Source organism: Crocuta crocuta, unplaced genomic scaffold, assembly GCF_008692635.1.
Source record: "Crocuta crocuta isolate KB4526 unplaced genomic scaffold, BGI_CrCroc_1.0 scaffold675, whole genome shotgun sequence".
Lineage (NCBI taxonomy): Eukaryota > Metazoa > Chordata > Mammalia > Carnivora > Hyaenidae > Crocuta > Crocuta crocuta.
In genome coordinates, this window is record NW_027528796.1 from 1186406 (window position 1) to 1195612 (window position 9207).

At 63.4% G+C, this 9207-nt stretch overlaps 2 protein-coding genes across 2 annotated transcripts in view; one reads left to right on the forward strand and one right to left on the reverse strand.

The window, feature by feature from the left end:
* Positions 1 to 9207, forward strand: part of SLC19A1 (solute carrier family 19 member 1) — a 98146-nt gene that overhangs the window by 45899 nt on the left and 43040 nt on the right. The window lies entirely within an intron of this gene.
* The window catches only part of COL18A1 (collagen type XVIII alpha 1 chain), a 50303-nt gene that overhangs the window by 22438 nt on the left and 18658 nt on the right, over positions 1 to 9207 (reverse strand). The window contains 8 exon segments of the mRNA XM_077755351.1: positions 162 to 248; positions 356 to 418; positions 1949 to 1978; positions 2382 to 2501; positions 2939 to 3009; positions 7140 to 7269; positions 8837 to 8881; positions 9085 to 9171. Of these exon segments, the coding sequence (XP_077611477.1) occupies positions 162 to 248; positions 356 to 418; positions 1949 to 1978; positions 2382 to 2501; positions 2939 to 3009; positions 7140 to 7269; positions 8837 to 8881; positions 9085 to 9171 (633 nt within the window).

Sequence of the window (9207 nt, forward strand, 5' to 3'; positions counted from 1 at the left end):
CCACCCTGCAGTCTCCCCCCCTCCTGTGACCCAGCAGGCAGGGAGGACTCCCGGGCCTGGACACCCTCCCGGAAGGCGGGTCTGGGTCCAGGCAGGGGATGGAGGGTCCCTCCCGGGGCCGCAGGCGCCCCCCCTGCTGTTGAGGTGGCACCAGGACTCACCAGCCTGTCGTGTCTGAAGGAGGGTCCTGGTGGCCCCGGAGGCCCCTGGGGTCCTGGGGGTCCTCTTGGCCCGGCCCCAGGGTCCCCCTGGGGATGTAAGACAGCAGTCACCTCAGGGTGTGCGGCCCTCCCTGTGGCCAGGGCTCGAGAGCGTAACGCACGCGAACTGAGACCCAGACAGCTCAGACTCTCACCTTCTCGCCCTTGGGGCCCACGTCTCCGGGGGTCCCGGGGAAGCCCTGCGGCCCAGGGTCACCCTGGAAGACAAGGACCATCCGCTGGGTCAGGGAGGAGGCCGCTCCGTGCTGCCACCACCCACGGCGCTGAGACAGGCAGGCCGGACGGAGGGCATCGTGCAGGACCCGGGGCAGACGCTGCCCACGCGGGGCCTGACCCGGGGGTGTGGGCGGGGCCTGACCCGGGGGTCGCCACACGGGGCTGGGCGCAGCTACACAAATGTGACCCGTGGCTTCCCCGTGGACATCTTCACCAGACACTGGCGCTCTGCCCCGTACATGTGTGTGCGCGCCCTGCACGTGTGTGTGCCTGCCCTGTGCGTGTGTGTGCCCTATACATATGTGTGTGTGCCTGCCCCGCACATGTGTGCCAGCCCCACGCATGTCTGCCCTATGCATACATATGCGTGCGCCTGCCCCGCACATGCGTGTGCCTGTCCATACATGCACATGTGCGCCTGCCCCACACATGCGTGTGCCTGTGTAGGGGACTGCGGACAGCGTGCCTGCACACTTGCCCCTGGAGGAAGCAGGAGGCTTCCGTGTGCGGGAGTGTGCACGCACGCTGTGGGGCTCATCAGCGTAGACACTGAGGTGTGTTTGCCCAGAGCAAGCTGTCCCTGGCGTCCTTTGGGTCCCGGACGCCCCAGGCCCTGCCAGGCCGACACAGGCTGATTTTCCGCAGGCGCCACTGGTACTCCCACGAGTGACTCCCCCACCAGGTTAATTAGGGACTGTCCAGGGTCAGGAAATATCCCTTTCTGTCCACTCGAATGTTTTCAACGTGAATGTGGGCCATCTGGGGTTAGTCAGTGGCCTGCCCCCCTGACCGCTTGTCAGGGTGTTATTTCTGGATCTTCTATTTTTTTCCCTTAATGTTTTTATTTAATTTTTTGAAAGAGAGACAGAGCATGAGCAGGGGAGGGGCAGAGAGAGGGGCACACAGAATCTGAAGCAGCTCCAGGCTCCCAGCCGTCAGCACAGGGCCCGACGCGGGGCTCGAACTCACAAACTATGAGATCATGACCTGAGCTGAAGTCCGATGCTTAACCGACTGAGCCCCCAGGCGCCCCTATTTCCCGAATGTTAACTAGCAACCTTCTCGTGCTGTGTTATGCTTCTCGGAAATGGCATTTGCGAATTTTTAAAGATTCAAACAGAGTTTTAAAGATAGAAGCTCTCATCTGTTGTGACTGCTGGTCGGTCTGCACGGACCCCCTGCCCCAGCTATGGGCTGCACCCCCTCCCCAACCCACAAATACACTTCCTATTTCTTTGCTATGTGTTTTTCTAAGTATTTGGAAGCTATATCTTTTTTATTTCTTCCTTTTCCTTTTCCTCCTAGTAGTTAGCCTAAACTTCTCAATACGTACGCATAACTTAGTATTTTTCTATCAACAGTTAGACTTCTATTTTCTCAACAAAAGCAAAGTTGCGTTCGAGGCTAAATGCGTTTGCACCGTGTTGAGTTTACAGAGTGTCACAGGGTGACGAAGCCTGAGGGTCTCACACAAATACCACAGACGCACCGGCCGCGAAAGAGAAGTGAACTTACAGGATCCCGTCTTCCCCGGGACCACCCTGGAGTGTGCGGGAGGGCCGCTAGCGACAGAGTCACACAAATGCCCACACGGAGACCTGACCCCACCCCGATCCGAATGCGGAAATGGAGCCACAGCCCAGGCCCCATGGAGAACAGCTGTGTGTCAGTGTGGACAGCCTCCCTCCCAGTGCCGGCTGGCCCTGCGGGGCCTCGCTGACCATCCTCTGCATTGCTGACCGCCCCCAATCCCTGATGGCCCCCCACCTCGCTGACCACCCCCCGCCTTGCTGACCACCCTCCGTCTCCCCAGGGCAGGAAGCTGCCTCAAGTCTGGGCCACCCTGAGGTCTCCACTGGGGACCTGCTTCTCGGCCACCTCAGTCCCACCTCCCCCTCCCGCCCAAGCCCCTCCCCCGGCCCAACCCGGGGAAGATGGACTCACCGGCTCACCGTCCTTTCCGGGGACACCATCCTTCCCCGGTGGCCCTGGGGGTCCTGGGGGGCCCTGTGGGCCGGGTATAGGCTGTGCATCGGGGTTCTGCGCTGCAGGGCCCGCAGGAGCCTGGGGACAAAGAGGAGAGGGCACAGGCTGGGGGTCCGCGGCTGCGCCCTCCCGGGTCTCAGGCTGAGCTGCGCATCACGCGGGACATGCAGTGGACGTGACATGTATGGGGCACACGGTGGGCACTGCTGCCAGCGGGGCCCCGCCTGGTCATCCCTGCCACGTGGTCCCCGCACCACAGGCAAAGGAGGGGGGCTCCTGCCACCCCGCGGGCACAGGAGGGGGGCATCCTGCGGGCACAGGAGGGGGGCTCCCGGCACCCCACGGGCACAGGAGGGGGGCTCCCGATACCCCGCGGGCACAGGAGGGGGCTCCCGACACCCCGTGGGCACAGGAGGGGGCTCCCGACACCCCGCGGGCACAGGAGGGCCACAGAGGAAGGGGTACAGCAGCAGGAGCTGCACCCAGGTCCCCTGGGGTCAAGGGAGGGGCCTCACCTCTTCCAGGCTGCCCCCAGGGCTCTGAACGTTCCAAGCGGTGACAGAGTCTGAGCCAGGGAGGGTCCAAGCTGGGGGAGGCAGAGGAAGCCGTCATCCCTGGGAGCCCGGCCCCTGCTCCGGCTGGGCTCACCGCCCCCCCCCGGCCCCAGGCTGCCTGCAGCTCCAGGGCGCAGTCCCCACACCTCGTGCACACGCACGCAGACACACACACACACACACACGTGTACACACACTCATGTGCACACACTCACATGCACACACATTTCTTCTCTTGCTGAACCACAGCAGTTTGTTGCATTTACCACAACTCTTCCCCAGAATGAGGACGTTTCCTGACAACCAGATGGTCACATTCAGGATCGTTCGCGTGGTTACACGCGGTGACTGAACACACGGCCCACGTTCAAGCGCCTGCACTGGCCCCACGATGTCCTTGGTAGCCTCCTTCTGGGGATGGCTGACAGTGGAGGTTCCAGACCCCGGGAGGCGCGGGCCACATCCGGCCTGTCAGGCCTGCAGGGCCCAGGGCTTCGGGACAGCCACCGCGCAGACGAGAAGCCACGGGGCGCGAGTGCGTGCAGCACGGGCTGTCGGCTCGCCCTGGTCAGCCCAGGCCAGTCAGGGTGGGCACCTTCCCCTTTGTGGGGTGAACTCGGGCCGTTCCCCCAATCCCTCCTCCAGCGGTCAGCCCGCTCAGGCAGCTCGGTGACAGGGAGCTCACGCGCTCTGAGGCCCTCGTTTTCTGAGGGGGCTTGGGGGGAATTGCCGCCCCCTCCCGGGGTGGGCCAGGCGCCCTGACGGTGCGGCGGGCTGGGCGCAGGGACTGCACGGCTGGGCGCTGAGGCCCTTTAGCTGAACACGGATGGGCGCGCAGACTGGGCCCACACCAGCCTCCCCAACCAGACTCAGAAGAAATCGGAGCCGCATCCATGCCCTTGACCACAGCCCGGCCAGCGCCCGCCAGAGCCTCCTGGATGACCCTGGGACCGCAGCCAGACCCCGCCCACTACGGAGGGTCCCAGGTCAGCCCCGTCCCCGCGGCCGTCAGCAGGGGGCGCGCGCCTCGCAGGCCGGTATCCCACATACCAGCATGACTTAAGGCAGATTGGAAACCTCTGCCTCAGCCAACACTGAAACTGCAAAAACCCCGATAGGAGAAAGCAAAGGAGGGAGACCGTGTTTGAAGCCGGTTCAGCATCTGCGGGCCCCGCGGGACCGGCCTACAGAGGCGCTCCGCCCGCGCCTGCGCAGAAACCGCACACCGGGTGCGCCGCGCTGAGGAAGAGCAGGTGCGGAGGGCTGGTGCGGTGTCACCCCCACGCTTCTTACGGGGCCACAGTGAGCGGACGGCTGTGAGGACAGACCCACGGAACAGAGCCGAGTCCGGAAACAGTCTCCTCACACGGACGGCTGATTTCCAACCCAGGCACACGGGCAACTCAGCAGGAGAAAAAGACCGTCTTTTCGATAAATGGTGCTGGACGGGCAGCCGCGCTTCCTGTCACACAGAAACCTAACTCAAAGTGGGGCACGGAACAAAATGCAAAACCCCAAGCCGGAACGCTACCGGAACACGCCAGGAAGCCCCTGGGACCCTGGGCGGCACAGACTTCTCAGCTATGACCCCACAACTGAGATCCACACGTGAACAAACTCAGACACTGAGTTTCAGCAAAATTAAAAACCAATCTGTTCTGCTCCCGCACAGGCGCGGTCAAGAAAACGGAAAGATAAGCTACAGACTGAAAAAGTACTTGCAGACAGACACCTGATACGGAGTCCCATCCCCAACACGGAGAGCTCTCAGAACTGGGCGCCCAGAAGGCAGTCAGCCGCTAAGATCTCAACAGATTCTGCACGGACGACAGCGCTCGGAGGCCGAACGGGCGCACGGAAAGACGCCGTGCCACCAGTCATCAGGGGGAGGCAATCACGCGGCCTTGAGCCGCCCATGTACCTTCAGGGACGCCGGCGATGGCACATGCGCACGCCTGGGGGGCCCAGAACCGTGGGGAACGTGGTCCACCACTACTTCCACGGCGGACACACACCCGTCCCGTGGCCCCGCCGTTCCACCCCGAGGCGTCGAGCGGGGAGACACGGCAGCAGGTGCCGCTGCAGAGGCTTACCCTGGAGCCCACGGCACCGTTAGCTGGGACAGCCCCACACTGGGAAGGACACAAAGGTGCACTGTCAGGTGAGTGTCCTTCCACATGGTGAAATAGCCCTGAACCAACAGTGCAGAATTACACCTTGCTGAGTGTCAGCACGATGGTGTGGAGCGAATGAATCCGGCCAGGAAGGCAGAGTGTGCGCTTCCATGTATGGAACATTCTAGAAAACACCAGCATCTACAGTGACAGCAGACAGCTCAAAACTGATCACCTTGCATGTTTTAAATACGTGCCCTTTATTGTATGCCGATTATACTAAACACAAAAACAAAAAGTGACCCCAGGCCCATCAGGGCTGCTCCCAAGGGGTCCCGGGATGGCCCTGGACGGGGAGCCCAGGCCACAGCGCACAGTGGGGAGGAGGCTGGGCTGAGCGTGTGACGCTGGTGGGGCCCGAGCCCGTCACTCAGGACTCTGAGGGGCCAGACTCTTCACCAGCCTCTTCCAGCGTGGCTGAGCCCTTGGGAAGCACGTTCGTGACAAACGCCAAAACTAGGTCCTTGGAGGAAGGGCACGCAGAACGTGAATAGCGGGGCCCTGGGGCACCAACATCAAGTCCCTCCTTATGTTGTCTGTTTCTCAGTTTCTTTTTTTTTTTTTAATGTTTTATTTATTTCTAGGAGAGAGAGAGAGAGAGAGACAGCGTGAGCAGGGGAGGGTCAGAGAGAGAGGGAGTCACAGACTGAAACGGGCTCCAGGCTCTGAGCTGGCAGTCAGCACAGAGCCCGACGCAGGGCTCGAACCCACGAACCGCGAGATCATGACCTAAGCGAAAGTCGGACGCTTAACCGACTAAGCCACCCAGGCGCACCTGTTTCTCAGTTTCTAAGGCGGCGATGAGCATGTGTTATTCCAGTAATTTTTAAAAAGCAATAAACGCCTTTCTCTAAAATAAAAACAAACGTCTACATACTTTTCTACTCTGCACATAAGTACGGAAGGCGGAGCCCCTGAGCTTGCTGGCCTTGGTCACTGGACACCAGTCTGGGCGCTGCTGGGAAGGCCCCCTGGAGGCGGCGGCTGCAGGTTACCCAATAGCTGACTTGCAGGTGGGGAGACGATCTCATATTATTGGGGTACGACCCATTCACCGCACGAGGCCCCAGAACAGAAGAGGCGGGAGGGGAGGGTCAGACATTCAGAGCGCGAGAAGGACCCCACCCGCCGGGGCTGGCTCCGAAGACGCGGGAGTGGCCGGGAACGGGGGGGGCGGGGGGCCCAAGAAGGGGAGACGGTNCGGGAGTGGCCGGGAACGGGGGGCGCGGGCGGCCCAAGAAGGGGAGACGGTCGCTGGCCGCCGCGGTTAGGACCCGGGGCCTCAGCCCGCAGAGGTGGATTCTGCCCACAGCCTGAGTGAGCAGGAAGCCCATCCCTGGGGGGCCTGTGGGAGAGGCCACGGCCCCGGGACGCGAGGTGAGTGATGACACAGCCCTCGGAACATGAGGAGAGAGAGGTCATGGCCCCGGGACACGAATCGAGACACGAGCGCCCTCCCAGTGGCCAAATTCGTGGCAATCTGTTGGCAGTGACAGACAGCTGACATGCTGACACTCCATTTTCAGTAGCCCAGCCACGGCAGGTCCACGGCAGCACCCCCGGGCAGCAGACCCCCAAAGCCACCGGGAAGAGTCCCCAACGGCAAATGCTGACCCACGGCATTCCACGATTCGTTGGACAATTTGTACAACGATTTGTTATCCTTCAGAACTAAATCTCACATCCTCTGAGCGAGCCTGCGCACAGGACGGCCCACCGGCCCGCCGGCACCGGGGACGGGACACGGAAGGAAGGCCACGCGGCGACTCTGCCCTGACTCCTGCAGCCACGCGCCGACCACTCCCCAGTCTGGGCATGTGTGTGACACCCTGGAGCCCCTCGCCAGCCATGCACACGACTGACACACGCATGCCACTGACACACATATCGCTCACACGTGCACATTGCTCACACAACTCTTGCACACACACCACTCGCATGCACACACCACTCACGCACACACACATCCCACCAGTAAACAGTTTTACCTCCCAATGAAGACATTGTGGCTTCTTCCTCAATTTCTTCAGTTCTGGAATCTTCCACGTTCCTGCCTCCAGCCAAGGGCGGAGAAGTGACCGGTGGAGCCTCGGGGAGGCTGGGCTTTGGGGACGGACCCTGGCAAGGTGAGAGGGGGAGACAAGGCCCTTGTTCGGCAGACACAGATGTCCCGTGGCTCGTGTATGGGCCGGCCTGCCAGGTCATGACCCTCGCGGTCTGCGGTCTGCGGTCTGCACCGGTTCTTGAAGATGGGAGTCTCCACAGCTGCTTCCCCCTCAGCAGCCACGGGGAGGGGTCCCGGCCCGTGAGCCCCAGGGCACCCCAGCCTGCAGGTACCCAGTGCACAGGGGACAGGCCAGCGCCCACTCTGCTTATGCGGGGCCCCACGCAGCCCCGGGGTGACCCTTGAGAGCCCTGGCCTTTCCTTGGGGTCAGGACCTGACCCCGAGGGCATTTCACAGCACAGATGGCTTGTGGCCTCCACCTATTCTCAGTGGGGGTCATGACCAGTGGACCGCATGGCCAGGGAGGGTGATTTGCACCCACTCTTGAGGAGACAAGGCCGGTTCTGCTCTGAAAGCACGTCTTCCTGATCCCCAGGGCCACCCTGGAGCCTCAGGGACACGGGCACAAGCTGACATTCAAGTACACAGTCCAGACGCTTCCTGCACCCGCCCACCCCACGTCGGCCAGGAGCTTCCTGGTGAGCCGTGCAGCTCTAAGCACCCAGTGACTGGCATGTCTTTGAGGCCTGAGGGCTGGGGGGCCCGGAGCCGGACACCAGGCCTCTCTGAGGCCCCAAACCCACAGATGACAGAAGGGCCCTGGGGACCCCCAAGCCCCGGCTGGCCCCCCACATTCCTGAGCCACTGAGCGTGACAGGGTGGAGGCCACAGAGAGAAGGCAGGGGCCCCTGCAAGCCGCTCGTGCCCCTGCCCGGCCACCCTGCACGGGCCGTGGCCCGGTTCCTCTGCTGTCGCCCTAAGTGACCGGCCCAATTTCCTCACGGGAGCCTGGCCGGGCGTGGGTTCCTGGGTCGAGTACTGTGGGCCACGGGGCGGACCCGCCCTGGGCCGGCCACTCATCTAGCCCACTAAGAGGGGCCGCAGAGCTGTGGCATTTCACGCCGTGGCCCCGGCACAGCTCGGATACGTTTCCAGGGGCTCTCTGCACTCCCATGCAGCGGCCCAAGGCACCCTGGTACGCACGGGAGCTCGGCGGGCGAGGGGCGAGCGCCCAGAGCCAGCCTGCATCTGGTCAAGGGCGTCAGGAGCCCCGTCAGGCTCCGCGCACTGAGGCCTGCTGCGAGCGGGGGCCTGCTGGGCCGCCTCCCGGGGCCGCTCCGGCCGCTGCGGGCCATGGGGGTCCCCAGCACCCCTTGAGCGGGTGGAGCTCAGCACTCTGCCTGTCCCGGCCCTCGGGGCCGAGCCCTGGGACGGGGCAACGGGAGGGCTCGGATTCGGCCTCCGGAAACCTCCTCGCTGTGACGCCACCCACTTTCCTCTGTGGCCCCGCCGACGCGACGCGTGCACAGAGCTCGCTGTCGCCCCCGAGATCCGACGGGGGCTTAGACTCAGAATTCTAAATCCCCTGTGACAGAAGTAAGGGGGCGCGCTCCCGAGTCCCGCTGGGAGCGTGTCCTCAGGTCGCCGACGGGGCCCCGGGCGGGCGGCGCACAACTCACCGGCTGCTCCGGGCCCTCCTGCCCGCTGCCGAAGTCTCCGGACACCTGGGTTTGCAGGAAGAAGGAGGGAGCCAGTGACCAACCCGCACCGCTTTCTGAGGTTGGGGGTGAGCGAAAATGTCATCCCAGGATCTTGGAACCCAAATGACACCCTTCAAAGGAGACCTTTCCAGACCCCCTGGGAGCCCCGGCCCCGCCGGCCCTGGGCCCTCCGCCCGGGGGGCCTCCGTGGGGCCGCGGCCACTCACCCCACCGCTGTCGTCGTCGTCCTCTTCCAGACAGTGCAGGGGGCTCACCCGCGGGTCCCCGCGCACCCTCAGCTCCGCAATCGTCCCCTAAAGGCAGAGGGAGAGCGCGGTCGCCGCAGGCCC